Source organism: Lutra lutra, chromosome 3 (assembly GCF_902655055.1).
Source record: "Lutra lutra chromosome 3, mLutLut1.2, whole genome shotgun sequence".
NCBI classification, from domain to species: Eukaryota; Metazoa; Chordata; class Mammalia; order Carnivora; family Mustelidae; genus Lutra; species Lutra lutra.
This window is the reverse complement of record NC_062280.1, coordinates 50,830,432-50,856,569: the sequence shown is the minus strand read 5'-3', so window position 1 is coordinate 50,856,569 and position 26,138 is coordinate 50,830,432. Positions and strand designations below refer to the sequence as shown.

At 42.9% G+C, this 26,138-nt stretch overlaps 1 protein-coding gene across 4 annotated transcripts in view; it reads left to right on the top strand.

The window, feature by feature from the left end:
- The window catches only part of CACNB4 (calcium voltage-gated channel auxiliary subunit beta 4), a 251,357-nt gene that overhangs the window by 101,870 nt on the left and 123,349 nt on the right, over nucleotides 1-26,138 (top strand). Inside the window, exons 1-2 of one of the 4 annotated variants that reach the window (XM_047722367.1) lie at nucleotides 12,944-13,234; nucleotides 15,172-15,331. The exons of 2 other annotated variants lie outside the window; for them this stretch is intronic. In XM_047722367.1, the coding sequence (XP_047578323.1) occupies nucleotides 15,326-15,331 (6 nt within the window). In that variant the 5' untranslated portion in view covers nucleotides 12,944-13,234; nucleotides 15,172-15,325. Of the gene's footprint in view, nucleotides 1-12,943; nucleotides 13,235-15,171; nucleotides 15,332-26,138 lie in introns of those variants that run through there. One more of the 4 variants, XM_047722366.1, reaches the window with a different exon arrangement.

Genomic DNA, 26,138 nt, shown 5'->3' with positions numbered 1-26,138 from the left:
ACTCCTTGGAAATGTTTGAAAAACAAAAATTTTTTGTTTGGCATTGGAAGATCTGATCACAAAGTGTAGAGTTGATCTGTAAAGGGAAGATTTGTGGGAAATTTTAGTAGACTAGAAAAATGCTTAAGATGTTTCAAGCATAAGAAACTGGATCGTAAATGCATGTTTTGGGGAAAGTGAGTGTGTGGATGAAATAATGCTCAAGTAAGGATAAGAAAGAAATAGAGATGGCAGTAAACAAGAAGGTGGAGGGCAAATATAATGAAAAATATATTTATTCTCTCCATTTATAGTTTCAGAGTTATGTGAATTTAGGAAATTTCCCCATGATTTCTAACGTTTCAGATCATTCTGTTTGCTTTATATTCATCAAGTGTAAGGTTCAAAATGAAGTAAACAGAACCAACAAGAGTGGAATGTGGAAGTAAATAGATGACCTCTACTGCTTGATCATCCTTTCTCTTACTGGAAATTTCTTCTCCAACTTTCGGTAGTTGATTTGCTTGATGGTACATAAGGTAATGATTTCCAAAATTGCTGTTGGTTAATGTCTTAATATTTTAGTAGATAATCTTTTTTTTTTTTTAAAGATTTTATTTATTTATTTGAAACAGAGAGAGAGATCACAAGTATGCAGAGAGGCAGGCATAGAGAGAGAGAGGAGAAAGCAGGCTCCCCGCTGAGCAGAGAGCCCGATGCGGGGCTCGATCCCAGGACCCTGAGATCATTACCTCAGCCGAAGGCAGAGGCTTCAACCAACTGAGCCACCCAGGTGCCCCTAGATAATCTTTTTTTAAAAGTAAACCTGTATTAGCTGAGGCCCAAAGGCCATCTGCCTGACATTGTCTTTTAGTTCAAGACTTTGATGGCAAGCTTTAAAGTTGGAAAAAGCTCATAACTTCTTGTTAAGTTAGGCAAATCTTACTAATAGTACTCCTTCTCCTAATGCCTGTTGATAGTACTTTGAAAGCAATGTGTTTATGAACCCTCCCCCTCCGTTTTCTGGAATCAACTATTAGTGTCTATTTATATCTCTTTCGTTGTATTGTTGTCAACATTGTTGACAAAGTCCTTCCGTGTTTATGTGATCCGTAGGTTTCAATGGATGGTTAGAGGAGCCCAAGACACCCAGGAAACCTTATGATTTGACTTTATTTCCAGACCGACTAGTTACTGGTTTACCATCTTGTAGTGTTTTATATTTATTTAGAGCTGATTGGGTATTCAAGAGTAACTTAGAGGAACTATTAGGAATATTTTTTTTTAAGCTACTCCTCATGAAAAATTGTAATATTATTGCCTTTCCCAGTTTAGGAGAACAGATTTCTGAGGTACACAAGACCAGAGGGCCAAGTAGTATTTACAGCTTTGGCTGTTCACACATGCTTCAGAAATGCAGTGAGTTTTATGTGCTGTGATGTACATGGCACCTAAATATTTATTTAGATATTGCTAGTTTTTAAAGTTTAGGTATTTACTTTTTTAGTAATCTCTACACCCGACATGGGGCTCAAACTCATGACCCGAAGATTAAGAGTCTCGTGCTCTTTCAGGCACCAACTCGGAAGCCTCTGGATATTGCTATTTTTAATTTTCAATCTATCTTTCCTAAATATTTGAGAAATCACCTTCTGTTATTAGGAAAAATACACTACCAAGCAACTTTGCAAAGGCCAGCAGTGTGTGTGTGTGTTTCCGAAGTCTTTATGCTTAGGTTCTTTATGCTTTTGAATTTTTGAGACAAGCCTACAGATATAAGGAATTATTAGTTTTTTCATTCTCCTCAGTTTTCTATCAGTACAAAGGTACATACATTATTTTTGCTATTTGTCCCAAATTTGTATTATTTTCTATGAAGATGACTGTTGTTTTTTTTTGAATATTTGGTGTAAGAATCACTTCTGAGAATTGGAATTTAGATCAAGTAGCTCAGCTTGTTTCCGTTTGTGCCTCTTGGGGAAAGGCTTTTGACTTAGTGCTCCAACTAATTTTCCATCCAGTACTGCAAAGGAAATGACCAAACAGATTGGGAACTAAGAGAAATTATACTGAAAATTCAAATCTTCATGAGGAAATCTTTGTGGACTTTGCTAAAAGGTGGTGAATAATTTTCTCTTTGTAGTGATATACTTGAATTCAAAAACTCAGTAAGACTGAAAAAATTTTTTAAGATTTTATTTTTTGACAGAGATAAAGAGAGAGAGCACAAGGGTCGGGGGGAGGGGCAGAGGGAGAAGCAGACCCCTTGCTGAGCAGGGAGCCTGACTTGGGGCTTGATCCCAGGGTTCTGAGCAGAAGGCAGATGTTTAACCGACTGAGCCACCCAGGCTCCCCAAGTTGAAAATTTCTTAAAAAATTATTTGGGCTTTGAAAAAGCAGTATGCTTTTTTTTTTTTTTTTCCCAATTTATGTGTATTTAGTTTACCAGCATTTTGTTTTTGTCCCTAATCTTTGGTTTCAGAAAATAAATAGGCTTATTGTGGCTAAAAACTAATATAATAATGTTCTGGCTTTAATGGGGATGGAGGGAGTGGGTGGGATTTGTTGTAGTTGACCACCATTTTGGTTTTGTCAGCATTTTGTGAAAAAAGAGTTAGGAGAAATGAGGTGCCTTTTTCTAAGCCCAGTTCTGGACATCTTTTTCTGGTTGCCTTGTTCCTGTTCTAGTAGCATCTATATTTTAGTTACTTTTGTACTTGGGATTAGGTAACCTAAACTGATTCAACAAAGGGATCTCCAAGTAAAGATGCCTAAATAAGATGGAGGTGTCCTTCTCTTTCACCTCACAGTGCAGGGGAGCAGTCCAGGACAGCAGAGGTAGGACTTGCCACAGTTCTTTTACTGACTCAAGCTTCTCCAGCCTTATTACTCTCATCCTCCATCTGTGTGGTGGAAATTGGCTCACCAGCAGCACATCTAAAGGAATGAGGAAGAGAGTACGTGGTGGACAATCAGTATCCTTTAAAGGACATGTGTAAGTTGTGATGTGTCAGAATATGTGATGTATAAGTTGGGTGCGTTACTTTCACTTACATTCTGTTGGCAAGATCAGATGACATGTAGCTGGAAGAGAGGCTGTGAAATGTAGTTTCTAGAGTTGTAGTTGTAGTTGGAGAGTCATATGCCTTGCTAAAATTGGGGGTGGAATGCGGTTAATTGCTAAAAGGAAGAATTGGAGAATGGATACTATGGCTTTTAGTCATCTTGGTCCCATAGAATAATAGAGAAGTCACCAGTGTGCAACAAAACCACCACTTTCCTTACTGCTCACTGAGTAAACTATTGACCTGAAGCCCAAGACCAGTCCATGGCCTGAGATAATCGTACTCAAGTCCAGCAGTATTTAAAAGTTCTAGGTCTATTGCAGGTGGGATCTAGAATGAGCATTGCTACTCTAAGCTTAGTATTTGGGTGTCAGTCAGATTTTTCTACTCCCGTGTATGTATGCTTAGTGTCTGAGGCTGCATGAGATATGATAGAACTTGAGACCATGGTCCCCTCAGGGCTATGTCGTATTGTGGAGGTCATCTTATATCATACTTGCTTACTCAGCTTTTCCCAGTGTAGTCACCGAACTTGTATTTTCCAGGTATTGTTGTAGGTACTAGATCAGACAGGGGTCTAACTCTTATTTACAAGATGAAAAAGACATAGTTCCTGCCCTTGAAAGATACATGGTCTGGCACTTTTTTCCCAGAGGAAAATAGGTATTTCTTCAAAAATATGTTCTGAGGCAACAAAGTTTTAGGAAACATCCCAGGACCCGAACACTACTATTCATCTGTCATATACCAATATCCCCTTTGCTGACCTAAGTCCATCTCAGACCTGAGTTCCTGACTCTCCTTTCCATTTTTGTGGCTTGTTTTCTAAATCCACAACAGCCTTAAAATTGGCCGCACAGATTCCTGGCTCATCCCCTTCTCTTTTGACTCCCTTAAGATCTCAAACATCTGGGACGCCTGGGTGGCTCAGTTGGTTAAGCAGCTGCCTTCGGCTCAGGTCATGATCCCAGCGTCCTGGGATCGAGTCCCACATCGGGCTCCTTGCTCATCAGGGAGCCTGCTTCTCCCTCTGCCTCTGCCTGCCATTCTGTCTGCCTGTGCTTGCTCTCTCTCCCTCTCTCTCTCTGACAAATAAATAAATAAAATCTTTAAAAAAAAAAAAAAAGATCTCAAACATCTTCTCACCTAGTCTGCATGGGTTATGATGGAGACCTTGTCATTAGAGCTCAAAATGAGGATTTTCTTTTCATGTGTTTTATTCAGTTCCTGCAACCAGTATTTATGGAGAATGTTTTATGGCATGAAGCATTTGGGTACAAAACTGAGTAAGACATGGTTCTTGTTCTTTGATTGTTCATCCTGTAGTGGAAAAAGCAGGTTTACTGGACAGAGTACACTGTCATGTAGTAGGCCCATTGGCAAAAGTAGAGGAGGACAGAGTATAGAGGAAGGAGTGTTTAATGTCTAAGGGAGTTGGGGAAGGTCTTCATGACATTTACATTGGATCTTAAAGAACGAATTCGCCAAATACAAGAAGTCGGGTGTGGGGTGTGGCATAGTGGAGGAGCCCTCCCAGACAATGTGAGTGTCATGTGCAAGGGTTTGAAGGTATGAACGATCATGGAGTCTTTTCTGGTTCACCTTCACCTCCCACCCTCAGATAATCAGCACATCGTAAACTGTTTTCTTTGAAATAAAGATATTGTTAAAATAACACCTATATGTCATACCTAGGTTATTTAGTGTGTAAGAATCTAAATCTGAACAGGACTGCTCTCCCAGTCAGGGCACGAAGACGATTTTGTGTGGACTCTCTAGGGATGCTCAGGTTCTGAGTTTTCTTATCTTCAGAATATATTCACATTTCATTTTGTAAGCTTTTTGTTTGTTTGTTTGTCAGTACACTGTTTTGGTAGCCAAAACACAGAAGCAGCCAAGGAGTTCAGGGCCATCATGAATTATTCACATATTGATTGAAAACCATCTATGTGCAAGGCTCTGTGATAGGCAGTGAAAATCTAATGGTAAGTTAGAAGCTACATGATTCCTCTTTGCATGAATCTCCCATTCTGGAGAAAGGTATTAATTCATCAGTCTCACTAATGCGTGTTCATGGAGGGTGAGGTGGGAGAAGGTGTAGGGTTCCAGGCAAAGGGCTCAGGATAGACAAAGCAGGGTGGTGGGAGGGAGTGTGATGTGTCCAGGAAGACCAGGCTGGCCATAGGGAAGAAAGTGAAGGAGACGGGGTGCCAAATGAGGGATTCCAGAAGAGAAATTTCGAGGCTGGGCAAGACCAGGTTAAAGATTCGGGTCTTAAGGACAACAGGAAGCCTTAAAAAATTTCAGATAGGGGGCACCTGACTGGCTCAGTGGGTTAAAGCCTCTCCCTTCAGCTCAGATCGTGATCCCAGGGTCCTGGGATCGAGTCCCACATCGGGCTCTCTGCTCAGCGAGCTTCCTGCCGGCTTCCCCGCCCACCCCCGACCTGCCTCTCTGCCTACTTGTGATCTCTGTCAAAAAAATAAAGTCTTAAAAAAAATTTTTTTTCAGATAGGATCTGACACAAACGGATTTTTGTTTGGAGGACATATTAGGGTATCCAGTATACATTTGTGGATGTTTATTTGATGGCCAAATGGATCTATACATAAACTGTGTTATCAAATCAGAGAGAAAAACTCCTTCTGGGAGGCAAGAACACAAATTTCTACCTAAAAGTAGTAACAATATAGAAAATAAAACTTCACAAATTTTACTCAAAAAAATAAAACCAAAAAACAAAACCCTCAACTAATGTTTACCCACATTGCAAATTAGGAACCGTGGGAAAGTCTGTGCAGTAGGTTGATGACTGATTCATTTCTGCCCTGCCGCATGGGTGAGATGGAGCCCATCCTGCCCACTTTTCTGCTCTCACCCCTGCTGGAGCTTTGCAGATAAAGGAATCGGATTACTGTCCAGCTGTGATGGCAGCCATCTCCTTGGCTCAGTTTCTGTCTTCGGGATCTCTGGTATTGGTACGGCCCATCCCTCAGTCAGCTTCCCAGAGGTTGCAGTCCCATCCTGCTGATACTCGGGTTACCAGCTTTCCAGCAGTTCAGAGCAGGCAGCAGCTGGGAAGCTCTAATTGTGAAATTAGCATGAATAATATTAGCTAACTGATGTATTGGTGACAGTGAGTGACCAGCTGGACAGATCTGCTCAGTTTGTTTTGGAGAAATGTGGAAGATAAAGTTACATCACGTGAATGAAAATTGTGGCTATATGGAATGTTTTTGCCGAGAGATTGCCATTTTTTTTAACAGAAATTTTGGGAGGTGAGAGACATCTGAGTAATATGCCAATCACAGGGAGGGATCTGTCACTTTCTGTCGAGTTGAATAGGCCAGGGGAATTTTCTACCTTACTTACACTCACTCTTTTATGAATTATGAAGTATTACTTTTTCCTGGAGCCATCAAGAATGGCAGGGAGGAAGGGAGCTAGTCTATATATTCATTCTTACTTTGAGTGTCTCTTGGGTTTTCTGTCTCTGACTTTTTATCCCTGCCTCTCTCTGTGTGTCTTTCTCATGCTGGTTTTGCCTCCTTAGTAAGAACCAGTAGTGGCACGCAGTACAGGATTTTCATGGAGACCTTCTCTCGCAGTGGTCAGTGACAGGCTGAGGCAGTCCAAGAGTGGCTGGTGGGGGGGGATGGAGGTGAGAATTCTAGTCTGGCAAGAGGCCAGGCCATTGGGAAGGCCAGTGTGAGAGTGCTTCGTGTCCAGGAGTGTGGGTATCTCGTGGGCTGGGGCTCATGGGAAAAATGGGGAGTTCAGCGTGGCGGCCGAAGGGTCGAGGTGTTGTCAGGCTGATGAGGCCTGGGTGTGCGTGCCAGCTTCAGCATAAGGAGAAGGCAGCCTGACCAGATGAAGCTGGTAGGCAGCCGGGAGGAGGCTGGCATGAAGTTAAGTAGGGCAACAGGAGGCAGGATGCTGATTTCAGCTCTGCTGGCTGAAACCGGGGACCCAGGTGGGGATAGAGAGGGCCAGGCCCGCATCCGGGTCAGGTGTGAGGAATCCCACCCCAGAGGCAAAGAGCACCAGGGCTGTAGGCCAGGGCTTCAAGAAGCAGCTGATGCTCATGGGGCACCGAGTGTGCCCCGGCCACTGTCTGAGCACTGTCTTCTATCAAGGCTCCTAATCTGTGTGATGACCTTAGGAGAACCCTCATTTAATACATGGGGAAGTAGAGGCGCAGATAGGCAATGAGCTTGCTGAGTGTTATCCAGCTGGGAAGTGGCATGGCAGGGACACATGGGCAGCCTGGCTTAGGAGTCCCTGATCCTAGCTGCCCTGTTCCAAAGCATTCGTCCAACACTCTGCTTGGGAATACTGTTCACATGAATGGCAGTGTGGCTGGGGGGGCCTCGGAGCTAGGTGAGGTAGATGGCCTTGACTCCATACTACTTCTCTTAAAAAAGAAAAGGCCAATTCTTTCTGCCTTGTGATGTGCCAAAGTGCCAGGCACTTTCCATGTGCCCTTCATATATTACCTCATTAAGTTCTGAACTATTATTATCTCCATGTTTAAGACGAGACTCAGAGAGACTCCAGGGTCTGTCTCCCTAGGTCATAAAGTCTCAATTCACTCCGAAAACTACTAACAGGGAGATTGATTGTAGTGTTTTGTTTTATTTTGTTTCGTTTTCATTCGTTTGCTCTGTGGGTACCACCTGTCTGCAGCACATCAGGGAGGAAAGAGGGGTTATGATGTTAATGCTCGTTTGCACTGCAGCACATTCTAGAGGCGAAGGACTGGATTTATACTTGCAGAGCAGAAGAGGGAGAAAATCATCCAGCACACTGTGTTCACTTAGTAAAAGTTAAACAAAAAAAGCGAACATCCCCAAGGCTCAATTGGCACATAAAGGCCTTGAGCTTGTGCTCTAGCCCATAGAGCCAGTGAGAATCTAGACTCTGTTCCTTTGTTTTTTCCCTGACCTCTTAGAGTCCTGCTGTAGAACGTATAACTAAACTGGCTTAGAAGAGTTAAATTCTGGAGAAATCTGGATAGAAAACCCGAGAGCAAATTCCCTTTTGCTTCCAAATCTATGTCAACTGTCTTGATCATGGCTGTCTAGAACTCCAAGCTAATCTGCACTGGCTCTTGGCTTTTCTCTCTCTCTTCCCCTCCCTTCCCAAACAAGTAGAAAGGAGAAATGCTTGTCCTTTGTGTTCCACTGCCAATTCCATGGGTTTGTTGGATCACAAAGACCAGCCCAGGTAAGGAAAAGGAATTCCGTGTCCCTAAGTTTGAAACGAACAAAAAACCAAACTCTTCCCCTGAGATACCGAAGAGAGCTTTCCTAATTTTTTGAGGACAGTAACATTTTGTCCACTGTTGAGACATTTGTCAAGTCGTAAGAACTACCTCCATACCAAGAATCATGGGGACTTCACAAAACAGAATTACACAGGCAATGCCTTTTCATAAAGTCTTTTGACTTGAAACTGTTGATGGTAACAAGAGGGGACTTGAATGGAATTGGGTGGGACGCACATTCAACAGAATGGCCTCAAAATGGAGACAGCCTTTTTTGGGGCTCTGCAGTTTTGGAAGCTCCTCAGTAGGAAAGGTAGGTGTGTTACTGGAAGCACCAACACGAGATGAGCTGCAAGGTTCTCAGATTCATTCTCACTGTAGCCTGATGTAGGAGAAGTAGACCGGGGGTGGGGTGGCTTCTCTTTCATCTGCTCCACCAGTCACTTAACTGGAGATTCTTGAAGTCAAAACCAAGGGGATGCCAGTCCCTCAGCTAGTTTTTACCCCTTTCTGCAGTGAGAATTGAAATTTAGCCCCAGAATTAGACCTGCTGGAATCGCAAGGCCCTTTTATCAAAAGTTAGGGACTTGGGAGGATCTGAAACAGCCCAGGAGGCTCCCAGGGACCTCCCACTACTTCTCAGCTTTACAGATTCTCAGTTCAGAGAATCTTGGATAGAGATGGTCAGTTCCAAATTCCCTTCAGTTATGAGTTCATTTTTCTAGAAACTCCTCAGAGTGCCTAAATGAATCTTTCCACAGCGTTCCTCAGAACTCTGGGATTAGCCTGAGGACTGGAGTGAAGCCTTTAAGTGGCTTGCAGTTGCAACACTTATTCTGTGTGGATCTAAATCCTAGGGGCCGACTCCGAGTCTAGCATTGACTTTTCTCTTGTCAGTTTATGGGTGACCAAATGACTTGTGATGAGACTGTTTTTAGAAAGAAAGTAGGAAGAGATAGGGGTTTCCCATCAAAGTGACCTTCTGTTTTCACCAAATTCCTCCTGGGATCATGCCCACTGCTTCTCCTCCTCCCTTTTCTTGAAAACCCCATCAAGAAGGGAGTGGGGAGCGGGTTAAGCTGCTGCCTTTGGCTCAGGTCATGATCTCAGGATCCTGGGATCGAGCCCCACATCGGGCTCTCTGCTTGGCAAGCAGCCTGCTTCCTCCTCTCTCTCTCTGCCTGTCTCTCTGCCTACTTATGATCTCTCTCTTTCAAGTAAATAAATAAATAAATAAATAAATAAATAAATAAATAAATAAATAAAGGGAGTGGGGAGGGCATCAAGAAGGGAATGGGGAAGAGCATCTGGCTGTTTCAGTTGGTAGAGCTTGTGGCTCCTGATCTCGGGGTTGTAGAATTGAGCCCTACATTGAGTGTAGACATTACTTAAAAATAAAAATAAAATTTTTTTAAGAAAAGATTTTATCTATTTATTTGAGAGAGATAGAGATTGCTCACACGCATGAGCAGGGGTAGGAGGACCAGAGGGAGAGTGACAAGCAGACACCGTACTGAGTGTGGGGCTTGCACAACATGGGGCTCCATCTCACAACTCTGAGATCATGACCTGAGCTGAAACCAAGGGTTGGATGCTCAACTGGCTGAGCCGCCCAGTTGCCCCACAAAATCAATCAATCTTCTCTCCCTTCCTTCTTTCCTTCCTCCCCGCCTCCATTCCTCCCTTCCTCCCTCCGTTCCTTCCTTTCTTCCTTCTTTCCTTCCTTCCTCTCTCTCTCTCTTTCTTTCTTTCAATTTTATTTATTTATTTGAAAGAGACCAAGATAATGACAGGGATAGTGAGAGAGAGCATAAGTAGGGGGGAGAGGGAGAAGCAGGCTCCCCTCTGAGCAGGGAGGCCAATGCAGACTTGATCCCAAGACCCTGGATCATGACCCAGGCCAAAGGCAGATGCTGAATTCACTGTGCCACTCATGCGCCCCCCATAAAATCTTGAAAAAAAAAAAAAAAAGAAAGAAAGAAGGGAGGGGGAAGGAACACTCCAGTATAAAAAATTACAGCTTTCAGTGCAGTAATTTATCCATTCTGTGTGTTAAAATGAGGCCTGGATCAGGTGACCTCTGAGGTTCCCACAACTCTAATAGTTTTTGGTTCTGATTCCAGCATTTTTTTTAGTGTCCTGGGCGGCAGACCAAGCCAGCCTGCAACTGTCTGACATCTGTTCTTAGTCCTGCAGGGGTTGGATTTAGGGTTGCAGGGAGTGACTGTAGGATGCTCTGTTTTGTCCAGTGCCTCCCTCCTGATGTCTCACTTGCTAACTGCAGGAATTAGTCTAACCCTGAATGAGGCTCTGCTCCTTAATAACTTTCTTTGGACCCACGCATCAGCTGCCAGGAGCACCCCATGGCCAAGAAATGGAGGAGAGGAATGGAGCTATGTCCAGATTTCCCGGTAGGGAGCAATTTCTCTCATCTGGGTGAATTATAGAAGTGGTCTTCCTCTGGTCTTGCCCCTAATTTAGTTGCCTCTTTAAAGATATTCAGGAAATATCCACACTGTCAACTGATGTGGTAAAATAAGGAAAAGATCTAGAAAATCTTAAGGAGAGAAAAGACCCTCTTGCCTCAATTTTCTAGAGATTCTGGTTAAAGTATCATATGGCTATAGTTAATTATAATAACAGAATTTGATACAAGAATTTGAGGCTCCAGATCCTTTGACACAGCCCTCTTGCTTTATGGAGGGGAGAGCTGAGGGTCAGCCTGGCAAGCGACTAGCTCCAGGACACACATGTGTCAGCAGGGAGCGCGGATGCTGGGTTTCTTTCTCTGGAATCCTGCCAGTTGCCCCCATCCTCCTCTGCTGTCCTCCCTCTGGGTAGGCACAGATGACCTCCTATATGAATCCTACCATTTTGGGCTTCTGAAAGACGGATGAGTCCCTTTGCTATCTTTTATATTTCAAAGTGACTAAGTATTAGTTCCGTTTGCAAGACGTGCAGCTGGGATTGAAAGACATCATGGGGTCCGTGCAGACCTGGGAGAATTGTGCTCTGCCTAGCAGTTGTAGCGCTTCTGTTGCTTTTATGTGACTCAGGTTTCTTCCTTCCTATGCTTTTCAGAGGTACGAGCTAGAAGGACAGGCCCCATTTCCTAGGTCCATGGCCAGCCGGTTACTCCTGGGCTGCGCTCCCGTGAACTGCAGCCGGTGCCTCCCACCTGACAAGGCAGGGTTGTCATTGATAAGTGTTTATGGCGCACTTTGGATTTCAAAGTTTTTTCTCGGAGTTATTTCTACCCCAGTTTGGCAGGTGAGGAAACTAAAGCCCGTAGAAGTGGTGACTGGTTCAGCATCATCCAGCCAACGAATGGTGAAGCGGATACTGAGATTCAGAGCCCCTGAGTTTCCGGGTCGTTGCTTACCTCAGTGAGTCATGCAGCTTCTCTAGATGACGTTCTTTGCCCATCACCAACTTCTTTTTTCCAAATCTAGCTGGCTTCTTGCAGCGTGAGCTCCCCTGTTTCAAAGCTGCAGAACCTTACTGGTTGACCAGAAAGCAGTATTGAGGTACACTCCAGTGGGGGACCGGTCCTAAGTCAAACTGAGTCATAGTGTGGGGGGAGCAGAGGGAGGGAGTGGACTTTTTTTTGCTTGGGTTTTGGGAAATGATCAGTGCTGTTTTAGGAACATTAAAGGTCCAAGTATTGGAAAGGGGATGAAGGCTTTAAGTGAAAACACTAGCTGTCACAGATTCAAAATGTCAAACTAAAAAGACAATAAATATTTTGCATCTAAATAAAAGCCTTGGGGGTGCCTGGGTGGCTCAGTGGCTTAAGCCTCTGCCTTCCGCTCGCTTGGGTCATGATCTCAGGGTCCTGGGATCGAGCCCCGCATCAGGCTCTCTGCTCATCGGGGAGCCTGCTTCCCCGTCTCTCTCTGCCTGCATCTCTGCCTACTTGTGATTTTTGTCTCTCTCTGTCAAATAGATAGATAAAATCTTTTTATAAATAAATAAATAAATAAATAAATAAATAAATAAATAAATAAATAAATAAAAACCTCGGAGAGGCTTTGGGCTTCTTTTTCAAACTTCACTAATTGGGTCACAGAGGTCTTTTCTGGCTGGTGGGGGCAGAGAGACTTCAGTGAGAACACTGAAAACTTTTACAGTAGAAATTCCCTCAAGAAATCTTACCATCTGTTTATCATATCCATTTTTCCTTTACCTTGGTGGGTTTCTTTTTTTATTATTTTTTTTAATTTTAAATGACTTATTGCCCATTTGACTTCATTTGCCTCTGTTAAGCACAGATGCTGGATGGAAGTTCGTACCTGTTTGCCTGTCTTTGTACAATATTCCCTGAAAATAAGATTTCTCCTTTGCCCCCCGTCCTCCCCCCCACCCATTGTGAATTTAATTAAGAAGGGTGAGCAGTTGTGTTTAATGTGTTGGAGAGTCTGCCTTTCCAGACCTTCCAGGCAGCCTGTCAGATCCTGGTAAGTGTGGATTGCAGAACCACACAGTGCAGGCGAGACAGGAAGCAGCGCTCGCTGGGTAGGATGCTCTGAGGCGCCCTCCACTCTCCGAGGGAACACTCTTCAGCTGACTGAAGCAGGGAAGGCGAGCCAATCACAGGCGGCTTTCCTAGCTCAGTCACCAGTCTGTGGCTGAGGAAGGGTTTTGCTTTTTTATGCTCTGTATTGGGAAGGCAGATAAAATGCCAGGGCTGGACTGCCTCTGGGGATAACCTCAGCCTGTGTGATGTGAATGAATAGCCTCTTGCCTAGTAAATCCCCAGGAATTGATAAGGCAAGCGCGGTTCTTCCAACAGGCCTTTTCTATCTTTTAGCTGTAGCTGTGGCTTCTGTAGCAATTTTATTTTTGCCTTGAAAGAGGTGCTCTGGATTATCAGACCTCCATGTATGACAATTTGTACCTGCATGGAATTGAAGACTCGGAGGCTGTAAGTATTTTCAGAGATAGCTCATTCCCTCTCCCCTCCTCTTCCTCCTCCCACTAACCCCCACCCCCAACCCCATTTCTTAGGCAACGCAGGAAACATGGAGCTGAAAGCCAACATCATTCGGGGGCTTGCTGGCTGCTGTGTGAATGTTCTCTGTATAGTTCAGAGTGAACTGAAAATTATGTTTTATTATATAATTTCTTGTCAAGCAAGAAGGAAATCAGGGTGCTAGCCAGGGCATCTAAGAGTGTAAGCTGTTTGGGATCTATACCTTACTCAGTCCACGTTTGATCTCACAAGGGGTAACTGCTCCTTGTAGACTGGCTTAAACTCTGCGGAAAGTGTCTGTGTTTTCCAGTAGAAGGGTTCAGAGAAAAGGCTCATTCATTATATAATACACATTGTTGATGGAGCCAACATGAATGGAAGTTGCTCAGCTGTAGCTCTATTATGTGCTTTCTGGTCAAAGAGTGGAGCAGATCCTCTGCTTCTTTGTTAAGGAAATCAGATGCAAAGGTTGTGGTCATCTAACAGCCCAGTGCAGAGGCAGAGAGAGGCCAGCGTTTCTCTACTCTACCCTGGAAGACCGAAGTAGGCTCACGTGTCTTTTGGCTGAGAAAACTGGACTCCTTTCCCTCCGTAGGTCAGGCTCATGTAATCTATTAAAATCGGGATGAAAATGGTTCTCCGAGATCCCTAAAATCATACCACCAAGAATGTTAGCTTTGGAATATAGGGTCCAGCTGATGACTTAGTCTTGTTCTCACTATGTGCTAGTGGTAGTTCCTGATTTGTCATCAATGATAGAAAAACCTTGCAAGGTAAAATGATTTGGGGTGGCTGATGGGACCTGCTGTGGGGAGTCTGAATTTTAGGAGTGCAGTGCCATACACGCTGCTACATTTGAAACAGGAATGTGTTATATAAGATTCCCTGGCGAAACACTCAATAAACAGACTATAACAACAAGAACAACAAAGCCCTAGGGTCCACGTCAGTGCAGACGTATGTATCAAACAGTGCGCTCTCTATGAAAGGTAGAAATCCTCTGTTCTGATAACGCATTCCATTTTTCCTTCCCGTCTGTGTGTTAGCTCTGACTCTAACTCTGTTCTGCAAAGTCTGCCCAGCGTGCTCGTAAATTATCACACGGCCAGCTGATTGCAAGGGACTGTAGTTTGAAACCCTGGTGGCTCCAATCGAGAAAGCCCACACTTGCGAGTGGGGTGGAAGAATGGAAAATGCACCTATAGGAGTTCAGTAACCAGCTTCCCCGAGGGGCTCTTCAGGAGGCCCCTTCTCTCCTGCCCCTTCTCTCTACACTCAGTGATGAAACGTGTGATGCCTTAGTGAATTGTAACTTTTATTTGCGACCATCGATTTTCACTCAGGCACTGTATTGCACTTACGTGGATGGGAGATATTTCCGAATCACCAGTTGTTTTAGAAACCGGCCGGCATGAGCAGAGTCGGCTAGGAACTAATGTATCCAGCACCTTGTTCTCTAGAACTGTGTAAATTTCAGATGCACTGGTTCGGAGGGGAGCCATTATAAGTACGAAAACATTTTTTTTTTCCTCCTTTTGGTCCAGCCTCCCAGGACGGCCGAGCTTTGCCGTGGGGTGGGAAGTGCAGAGCGCAGTGCTTTTGACTCGGGCGGTAGCTGATGGCGGGTTAGTGCGAGGTACTGCAGTGCTGGGCTCCCGGTGACTCAGTGGTGACCAGCAGCCTGGGATCCTTGGGGATCTGCGGAGGCCAGGAAGCTGGGCAAGCCAAGGGACCAAGAGCGGCGTCCGGCCGGTCCTTACTTGGAAGTACGGGAGGCTTTCGGTGGGGTGGGATGGACAGTGCGTCCCTGCAAGCCGAGGGGAAGGCAGAGGTGTTTGGAGGGGTGAACCGCCTCAGAATCCTCATTCGAGTTTATTTGTTTTTATAAGGAAGAATAATGTGATGTGTTACCCACGATGGTGTGACCAAAGCTTCAAGCCAGTGGAGAAGACTAGGCCTAAGTAGCTGACCTGGTGCAGTGACAGATAAAGCCACACCTGGAGTACCACATCCTCAGCAGTCTTTCTCAGTGCTAAGGCATTTATGGCTGTAAGTGTCGGGGCTCGCCCAGCCTGGAGCAGCGCTCCTGGAGCAGGGCTGCTGGATAGGTGTGGAGAGGCTTTTCTCAGATGACCAGCTGCAGTCCAAGAATACACAGGCACTGAAAGCTGAGCACGGCACTTTCTCGGGGGGGTCGGGGTGCCGTCCGCCTATGTCCCTCCGCTCTGTGCTGTTGCAAACGTCTCTGCGGGGTGTGTGGGGGTTTCACACGGGATAAGTGATTGTATTCAGCGTGTTCACACAGTAAGTCTGTAATAAGATCATCTTGCCGAGGGACTGATGAAATTTTATTCTGAGTAAGGATAAAGTGTTATTATACACTGTTAGCACCTCATGTCCCCGCAGTAGGAGAGAGATTTGGGTCCTGTTATGCAAGGTTTTCCTTGAGATTCTGGTCCAGGGATAGATATTATCCTCCTAATAGCCTAGCTTTTCACTCGTCACCTCGGCATTTCACATACTGTATGTATAAAGAGAGAGGGACAAGGGCCATGGGGGAACACACCTGAGTCTGGGCGTTTTAGACTCTTGAGTTCTATGGAGCCTTTTGGGACAGGTCCATTTTCTTCTCTGGTTTCTAGGAGAGTCGTTGATTGATTCAGGATGTAAGGAAGTGCAAGAGACGATTCAGTGCCCTACAGCAAGGCTCTGCATGGGAATGAGAGATTTCACGCAGAACATCACGTTACTCCTTTTGTTACCTTGACATGTGGATTGTGGAATGTGTGCTTCTGAATGAGTCCATACCCAGACCAGGCCAGGTGCTAGAGATGGTGCCCACAGACTCGTACTATGTTGTCTTCTGTGTAAAGCTTGCCTTATTCCATCTTCACTACCTGCCCTTGGTCTTAATACAGGTCCAGGTGGCCACGATGCTTTTCAGTGACAGAGCCTCCAGGATATACTATGTGTTTGTTTGTTTGTTTGTTTATCTGATTCATGATAGATTTTGGTAGATCTCCTCCTTGATATACATGTTTTACAAGTGGATTCATGGTATATGTTGGCGTTCGTGAAATCACGAGTAGATTTCTTTTTTCATTCAGCAGGCTTATTACACAGACCATAGCAGGGATGTTCTTACGGGGAGAAGTGGAAGAAGCAGATAAGTAGAAAAAGTTACCTAAACATCCACCGCGGGATAATCACTGTTAACATACTGACTGTGTCTTTTCAGACTCTACCTGCACATCCATGTGAATATATCATTCTAAGCCTGCCCCTGTGTATGGCATCCTGTGCTGTGAAATGGTGTTCTCAGCTGATCAAAGATGCCGCACACTAGAACCAGACTGGCCTGTGCAAGAGGTGCTTTGCACAATTTAAAGCTCCTGCATGGAGGGGCGCCTGGGTGGCTCAGTGGGTTAAAGCTCCTGCATGGACTTTCTGGAGTTTCAAGTGATTTAAATGAAATACAGATTCCTAGAGTATTTTGCAAAGTGAAGCCCGGGCTGTTCGCACGTAGAATTAATCGTTGATTTCTTTGACACAGTCACTTCCATCTTTGATGCTAATGTTCTAACATGCTTTGAGGGAGGGACCTGATCTTTCTCAGTGAAAAAGAGAATCAGAGCATAACCCAAGGCATTTACTAGAGAGGAAGAGATATTCTTGGACGTGTTTCCAATCATAGAAAGGAGCCTAATGTATTTACTAATACTGTGAGAAATCTTACTGGTGTGAAAGTTAGAGTGAAGGTAATTTTTTAAAACTATAATGTGTATATGGGGCGCCTGGGTGGCTCAGAGGGTTAAGCTGCTGCCTTTGGCTCAGGTCATGATCTCAGGGTCCTGGGATCGAGCCCCGCATCAGGCTCTCTGCTCAGCGGAAAGCCTGCTTTCCCCTTTCTCTCTGCCTGCCTCTCTGCCTACTTGTGATCTCTCTCTGTCTGTCAAATAAATATAATGTGTGTGTAATATCTGTATGGGCATATAAAAGCACTTCTTTAAATTTATATGTATCTATACATTATTGTAAGTATAGCTATATGTTAATTGTCTAAACTATTCATTTTCTATAAGCTGCACAACTATGTACATTGGCCTAAATGTCTGTGTACCCATAGTTGTACATCTACTGTGCACTCTGGTGCATTAATATATAGATATGCTCCATGCTTTGCTAATTGATGGTTAATGCTAAGTAGGAAATTTCTGCCATATAGCTTTTGGAGGAGGAAAATTAGCTGCATTTGACATAAAGGAAGATACCCAAGAGGGTTGAAAGACACACATCCACAAGGGAATAAAGAATTGCTACTGTCAAGGATATAATGAAGTTTTTTTTTTTTTAATATGAGGATATGTCCTTGTGCTTGCTAGGAAGGAGGATCAACTTCAAACAGAAGGCTTTGTGGGTTTAGGGACCTTGGGAAAAACACTGTAGGGATACTAAGGTTTAGATTCCTTTTGGGAATGAGAAGACTAGAGGTCTTTATGGTTTGGGAGATCAGAGGACCTTTTGGGGTCAGGAAAGTCTTTCTGGTCTATTTCTAGAGAACGAGACCTGTTCTCTTAAAGACTCCAAGGTCTGTCTGTTGGCATCCCTGGCCGGAGAGGAAAATCAAATGCTGCTCATGGTTTGTGTAAGCATTTGAGGAAATCCACTTGTTTGACTGCACTCAGTGATTCTGGTATTTGTTCAGACTCTCAGTGACTGATGAACAGAAACTTCTGTACCATCAATTTTTAGCAATGACGGTTTTCTAAAATGTACATTGAAATGACTTCTAGATGTAATTTTCATTGGGCTAAAGAGAGAAACTCCTTACATCTGATCAGAACCATGAATTTCTCTCTCCAGGGTCATCAGTCTGGCTATTTTCTTTGTCATTTCCAGGTGACAGGGGGCTGTGTTAGGATCAGTTCCCCACCTTTTCTCTGGGACTTAGGCATCTTCTTTCCTGCTGGTGTTCTTCTCTCTGTTAGATTATGATGAGTCAGTCAGGATTTTAGAATATAGTCCTGTGACTCCATATGTGCTTAGTGAACATTACATTTTTCTGTGGTACAAGATATTCTGTAGGAAGGTCAGCAATAACTAGGATTATTTTGGGATAAAGGTGGGCAGGCATCCTTGCCTTAGCCCTTCCGTTCCTATCAGAGTTTAGTGCAGACCTTATTTCTATGTGGGTGGTTCTCTCATTATTTCGATCACCAAATCCCTTTCGTATCCCTTACCTGGGGAAACTGAGCCATCAGAAGAGCACAAGAAGACAGCTGTTCCCATTTTCCGTTCTCTCTCTTCCCTCCCCCACTAGTCCTTGACCGTGATCATCACGTCATGAGTGCAGATCTCCCTGAAGCTGAGTTAAACATTAGACCAAGAAAGTTCTGTAGATGTAGACTGTGCAGCTGATCTAAATCAAGCTGATTTACTTGCCTTTTTACTGTGCTTGCATCAGGCCTCGTTGACTTCAAAAACAGCTCTAACCCGCCCCCCTGCTAAGGACACCGGCATGTGATCTTACTTGAGACAGAGCCCCAGAGGCCACTGCTTAGTGTGTAAACTCAAGGGAGTTTGCAGTTCATAGAACATCATGGCAAGCGGAGTGGGAGTTGTAGATTTTTATGCCCTGAGTTTTGAACTTTTTAAGATTCTGAGCATGTGAGTCTAAGATAGAACTGTGCAGCCATTTTTACAGTACTCCTGGGTGTGCCAAAAGGAAGGTGTCTCAGATGGCTCCCATGAGAGTTTGCAAGATCTAAATAGATCAGTACTTGGTCCCGCTCTACATTTGTGTATTCTTTTATAACATAAATGTATAGTTTTAGCAGTAAATATTTTTCTCTCGTCTTCAATGGAGCCATTCTGTCAGTACTTCCTTTATCCCATATATATACATATATATATATATATATTTCTCCCCCCTTTGCATCTGTTCCATAAATAGTCGGTGGAGCACGAGACTCTTGATCTTTGGATTGTGGGTGTGGGCCCCACACTGGATATAGAGATTACTTAAAAATAAGAAAAAAATTTTTTTTAAAAAAGAAACAGTGAAAAGTCTTAAACTTTAAACAGGGTGTTTTGAATTTGTTTTCAGCCCTCTTGTTCAGGGGCACTGATGGAAGGGGTACATCCTAACGTGTATCTTGGCAGCTGTCAGTTGCTTGACTGTGTAGTTTGGGAATAACTAAGTGTTAATCCTATTATTCCTATTTTAATCCTATTATTCTTGAGTCTTTCTTCTCTTTTTAGCCTGAGCGTCATATAACATAAAATGATTCTGACCTTCTGTGTTATTTCTCTATTAGCAGATTTGTTGAGTAGTTTGGTGAATTTAAAAGGGTTGTGGTTAAAATGGTTTCTCAATCTTTTTTTTTTTTTTTAAGATTTTATTTATTTATTTGACAGAGAGAAATCACAAGTAGGCAGAGAGGCAGGCAGAGAGAGAGGAGGAAGCAGGCTCCCTGCTGAGCAGAGAGCCCGATGTGGGGCTTGAACCCAGGACCTGGGATCATGACCTGAGCCGAAGGCAGCGGCTTAACCCACTGAGCCACCCAGGCGCCCCAATCTCAATCTTTTTTGAAATTACTTTTTGTACTTTGTATTATGAAACAAAAATGTAGTGTAATAATGCTGGGATTTAAAGCAGAGACTCGGGGCACCTGGGTGGCTCAGTGGGTTAAAGCCTCTGCCTTTGGCTCAGGTCATGATCCCAGGGTCCTGGGATCGAGCCCCGCATCAGACTCTCTGCTCACTGGGGAGACTGCTTCCTCCTCTCTCTCTGCCTGCCTCTCTGCCTACTTCTGATTTCTGTCTGTCAAATAAATAAATAAATAAATCTTAAAAAAATAAAAAAATAAAGCAGAGACTCCACGCAAGGTTTCTGGGGATGATGTCCTGGCTCCCCACTTCCCAGTTTGTGGTTTTGGGTACATTTCTTAGACTTTGTGTGCCTCAGTTTCCACATTACTGAAGTGTTCATAATAATGAAACCTACATCTTGGGTGGTTTTGAAGATTACATAAAGTAATATGTGTAAAGCCCATAAAACGTTTAAGTGTTTTCTGCTGTTATTATTATACATACCATGAATATACTTATGTATTTGGCACGCTCCTTTCTCTGCAGGTTTGATATTCCCATCAAATCCTTTGGTTTATTTTCAGAGCATTTGCATGGTTTTTGACAGTGCTTTCCAAAAATATGATAGTGGTTGTCAAGTGAAAGAATGTACTGATGTCCTAAGGCCTTCTGATTAGTTTGTTGTATTTTGTTTCAGAGAAAGGGGGGGTAGACTCTAATTGAAAGAATGCCAGGTGTTGGAAGACTTGGTCTTTGCCACTTATTAGTAGGGACCTTGGTCAAGTCATTTGATCCCTCCGATTCTCAATTTTCCCTCCTGTAAAATGAAAGCACTTGGTTAGATGATTTCTAAGGTTTCTCTACATCTAAAATTCTATTCTGTTTGTCGATAAGCTATTTCTTCAGTTTGGATACAAATGCCACCACATGCCATTTGCTTTTCGAAATGATCAGTTGCTGTGGTGTTTTGTGCATACTGAATAAGGTCTCCGTATTTGGTCCCTGAGTCTGAATGTTTGGCCTTTTCAGAATCTTTGAAGGAGGAAAGTGTGTATGGTGCACATCTTTGAGAGGACTAGATTTTTTTTAAAGATTTTATTTATTTATTTGACACAGAGAGAGAACACAGGCATGGGGAGCGGCAGGCAGAGGGAGAAGCAAGCTCCCTGTTGAGCAGGGAGCCCGATGTTGGACTCGATCCCAGAACCCTGAGATCATGACCTGAGCTGCAGGCAGATACTCAACCAACTGAGCCACTCAGGTGCCCCAGGACTAGATTTTTGAAAGGGGGGATGTTTTATTTAAGATTTTTGACCCTAAAGCAAAAAGGGATGCTTTGTCTATGGATCATTTGGTTGCCGATACCCACGGTGCACTTCCAACCCACAGTGATTTGAGCTGGAAGCACTTGAGTTTTATCTCTAAGAAGAAAAAATCAGAAGCAAATCCTTTCTGAGAAGTAAGCTTCTCCAAACTCTTATTGATAAGTGAGGAGAGATATTTCTGCTTTAAATGATCTCTATCTTTCCTTCTTGGCTAAGTTGTCTTAGCTATTACAAGGAGACGGTTGACAAGAAAAAAGTTTAAATAATTGTTTTATGATTGTTATGTTGCTTAATCATCAAGAATGTTTATTGTTTGCTGTTTTCTTGCTTTACAAGATTTTCTTCAGCTCATCATTATTATCCTTTGGGGTGTCCTAAAAACAATAATCAATCAATTAGAAAACGCCAGGGATAAAATAAATTCTAGGACACATTCATTATTTTTTAAAAAGTCATTCATTACTTTTAAAAGGAGTCACTGTGCCTGATCTGTTTAATTTTCTTCTCTGATAAAATGAAAGGCCAGAGGATAGAAGAAAAGGGGCAATCCTTACCACAGTCCAACCTCTCAAATATTCCCTTCAATATTGTTTGAACGAAATAAGAGTTGGAAGCAACTATCTCTCATAAAGGTAGAAAAATGTGGTGAATATCATGCTAAAATATCTGGAAAGCAAATGAGTTTCCCGGTTTATTTCCAGAGTCATTATCAATAGCTTAATATCATTTAATTTTAATTGATATCCCAGAGATGAATGTCTTGGGCTTATTTGATTCAATGGCTCTATTGATCCAAGGGAAAGAATTAAGAATTTATTTATCAGATTTTCTCACAATTATTTCACTTTTTAAAAAAAGATTTTATTTTATTTATTTTTTTGAGAGAAAAAGAGAGGGAAAGAGTGGCGGGGAGGGGAAGGAGAAGAAAATGAAGAGGGACAAGCAGATGCCCCATTGAGCACAGAGCCAGATACAGAGCTCAATCTCATGACCCTGAGATCATGACCTGATCCGAAATCCAGAGTTGGATCCTTAACTGACAGAGCCCCCAGGCATCCCTAAGTCATCTCACATTTGATCATATTGTTAATGCTTAGAATGCAGGAATGGAATTAAGGTAAAGTTGATAAGGTAGGGAGACACAGCACATGTCTTATTTGCCATGCTGCACTTTTGTGAACGGTGAGGCCACTGCAGGGTAGAGTAAAGAATAAAACCAAACAGATGGAAAAGGGCGAGGTGGATAATTGATTTTAAAAAGAAAAGACTGCTTTGATGGTCATGTTTAATTATTAGTGAACTGAAAACCAACAGTTTAGTATACAAAACCTCTTCCTAGATGTGCATCTTCCTAGAGTGCCTATGTTATTATTTTTTTAAATATTGTAAGAATTTCTCAAGTCTTATAATGCATTTTATTAATCCTGAGGCACACATTCCCCGCCTTCCACCCCCAACATTTTGCTATACCTAAAATGGGGCTACGTCTTAAAGCTGATAGCTCTATTGGCAGTTTTTTTCCCCTTAGTGGTACATAATCTAATGTTGAGTTTTAAAATCATTGGTATGATTTTAAATGGTATGAAATGAGGTTTTAGGGGGAAATATGTAAATAATATAAAACTGTATAGGATGAAAAATTGGTTTTCCTTAACAAACTCCCAAGCTATTCCCCTCTCCACAGGTAGCTGTTTTTAACAATTCAGTGGATATCCACTCAGAGTTTTTTTTCCTCTTCATTGACAAACATGGATATTTAGAAAAACTTACTTAAAAATGCACATCTCATATTTGTAATTTTAAAAAGCATGAATAAGAACATAATAAATATTGTCCTGTGACTTTTTTTTTTCTTCACCAGAAAATGTACCACGGATGTTTTTTCCATATCAGTTTATTCTTTTTCACAAACTGGGTGACATAATGACTGTGTGGTGTGGATTTGCCATAACGAATTTAGCCCACTGATAGATACAGAATATTTCCTGTTTTTCAATCCTGTAGATAAATGCTACAGTTAACATTCTTATATAGAAATCTACACATGGAACATTTCTCCAGAATAGCCTTCTGGAAGTGGAATTGCTGAGTTAAATGATTAGCACATTTAGAAATATATACATATATATGTATATATGATTTATATATGTATATGATGCGTAAGATATATGTATGTGTGTGTGTGTATATATATATATACATATATATATTTATATGGCTTGGTGTGTGTTGTAAAATATTTTACATTAAAACAAACATCCTTTTGGGGCGCCTGGGTGGCTCAGTGGGTTAAGCCGCTGCCTTCGGCTCAGGTCATGATCCCAGGTCCTGGGTTCGAGCCCCGCATCGGGCTTTCTGCTCAGCAGGGAGCCTGCTTCCTCCTCTCTCTCTGCCTGCCTCTCTGCTTACTTGTGATTTCTCTCTGTCAAATAAATAAATAAAATCTTTAAAAAAACAAACAAACATCCTTTTGTGATTGAGACTAAAAGAAATTAGCTCAAAATGAAATATAAGACTTTGAGGAAGTTTCTTGGTTGTGGGAAGCAGCTTTAGGCTATGGCCTCCAGGTTTCATAAGAAGAATTTTTTCTACTCTCTATTGTAAGAATTGGGTTTTTGAAAACCCACAAAAACTTGTGAAGTTCATCCCTCTTTATTTTATAAATGGAAAAACTGAGGCCCAAAGAGGTTAGGCAACTTGTGCAGAATGACCCAGATAATTTATGGTGGAACTGGACCTAGAACTCTCCTCAAATCTCTAACCAGAGCCCTGTTCTTTTCATGATGCCAAATGCAAGGGTTTATAACCTAAAAAACTGGAATAACCCATTGAAGGCTGGTAGAGTTGTATTATTTGCATGACAGCTTACAAAGCAGTTGGGAGTCGGGAGAATTTCCTAAACAGGGAACAAATTGCTCTCTGACCCCAGTGGTGAGACCTTTATCTACTTGGAATCCAGATTAGAGTCCCAATTTCTTTTAAGCTTTCTTGTTTGATATTGCTTTCTGGTATGATTCAAAGTCCCCAGTTTGATGGATTGAAATGACAACACATCCATAAAACTTAAAAGAACATAAAAGCTCAGTGAATGTCAGAAAGAGGTTTTGTGTTTTAGGGAAATGTTAGAATTCTCATTATTTGTATGCAGGTCTTTTTTTTTTTTTTTTAAGATTTTATTTTTTTATTTGACAGACAGAGATCACAAGTAGGCAGAGAGGCAGGCAGAGAGAGAGGAGGAAGCAGGCTCCCCGCTGAGTAGAGAGCCCGATGCGGGGCTTGATCCCAGGACTCTGGGATCATGACCTGAGCCGAAGGCAGAGGCTTTAACCCGCTGAGCCACCCAGGCGCCCCTGTATGCAGGTCTTGATGGCAGTTGCACATGGTTGCTACATTTGGCCTTAGCCAAGAGTACCGAAGTTCCATTTTTGTTGTTTTTCTCATTTTTAATTCATCTCCATGAGCTTCCAATTCAGGGAAACATTTGTATGATTTAGTAGTGATATTTTTAAAAGTAAAAGGGATAGGAATATTTGTAAAAGGTCAAAAGGACTCCAAGTTATGAGTGGGGTTCCATCAGAATCAATCAGAATCCCTACAAAAAACAGCATCCTCGAATTAGGATAACTTGAGAGGTTTACCAAATAGCAGAGGTCGGGGCACCTGGGTGGCTCCGTGGGTCAAGCCTCTGCCTTCAGCTCAGATCATGATCCCAGGGTCCTGGGATCGAGCCCCGCATCGGGCTCTCCACTCAGCAGGGAGCCTGCTTCCTCCTCTCTCTCTCTCTGCCTGCCTCTCTGCCTACTTGTGATCTCTCTCTCTCTCTGTCAAATAATAAAAAATAATAATAATAATAAAATCTCTCAAATAGCAGAAGTGTAGGTAGGGTAGAAGGAAGCCCCCAAGGGATACCACAGGACTCCCAGGGCTGGTAACTGCAGAACTGTTACCACCGTTAGACCCAACTGGATCGAGAAAGGGCAAAGGCATGGTTATGGGAACCTGGGAGGGCTGAATTCTGTCAAGAAGGCTACCTTGAGATGGATGCAGTCTTCCTTGGGGGGAGCAATATAAGCAGCCTACAGGCATACCACAGGAAGGAAGCCAAGGGATGTATACTCCATTATCATTCTTTTCCCTTACTCTGATCTGTGCTAGGGTTCTGGTTGGTTAAGCACAACCAGAAGCCAGAGAGCAGAGCTTATAGGTCAGCACCACAGTGCAAAAGCAGAGTGGGCTGTGGATTGGATGTGGGGTGACCTGGAGAGGTAAATGGATGTTGGTTTCACCCACATCACTGATGGGCCCTATCTGACTTATATTGGTGTCAGTAGATGATAGATGAACCCATGCAATATGAAGGCATTCCTAGAACACTCTTCTGAAGATGTTAGTGAAGTTCTGAAGGAGCTGCTGTTGGTCATTTTCCACTGGGCATGTGTTAGCTTTCATATGTCACTAGTTCCACTACAAATGGTGACCTGGATTTTAATTCCTGTATTGTTTTTTAAAATTTATTTGTATATTTTTAGAGATTATTTGTTTGAGAGAGAGAGAGCAGGGAGAGGAGCAGAGGGAGAGAGACAAGCAGACTCCACGCTGAGTGCAGAGCCTGATCAGGGGCTCAATCCAATGATCTCAAAATTATGACCTGAACCAAAATCAAGAGTTGGATGCTCAACTGATTGAGCTATTCAGGTGCCCCTGTACTGTTTTTTAAAATTATTATTAAGATTTGGAGTACTTCCACAAGGTCTAGAAATGGGATAAAATAAAGGGTTTAAATGTTAGTGTTGTGGAGAAAGCTTGAGAAGCTAAGCTATGTGGGCTTCCATGATTGCCTTCAAATATGCAAAGGTCTCTGCTGATACTGGGCAGATAGAGAAGACCATGTAACAGACCAGCCTGTGGCTCAGCTGTGCTCCACTGTCATGACCAGACTA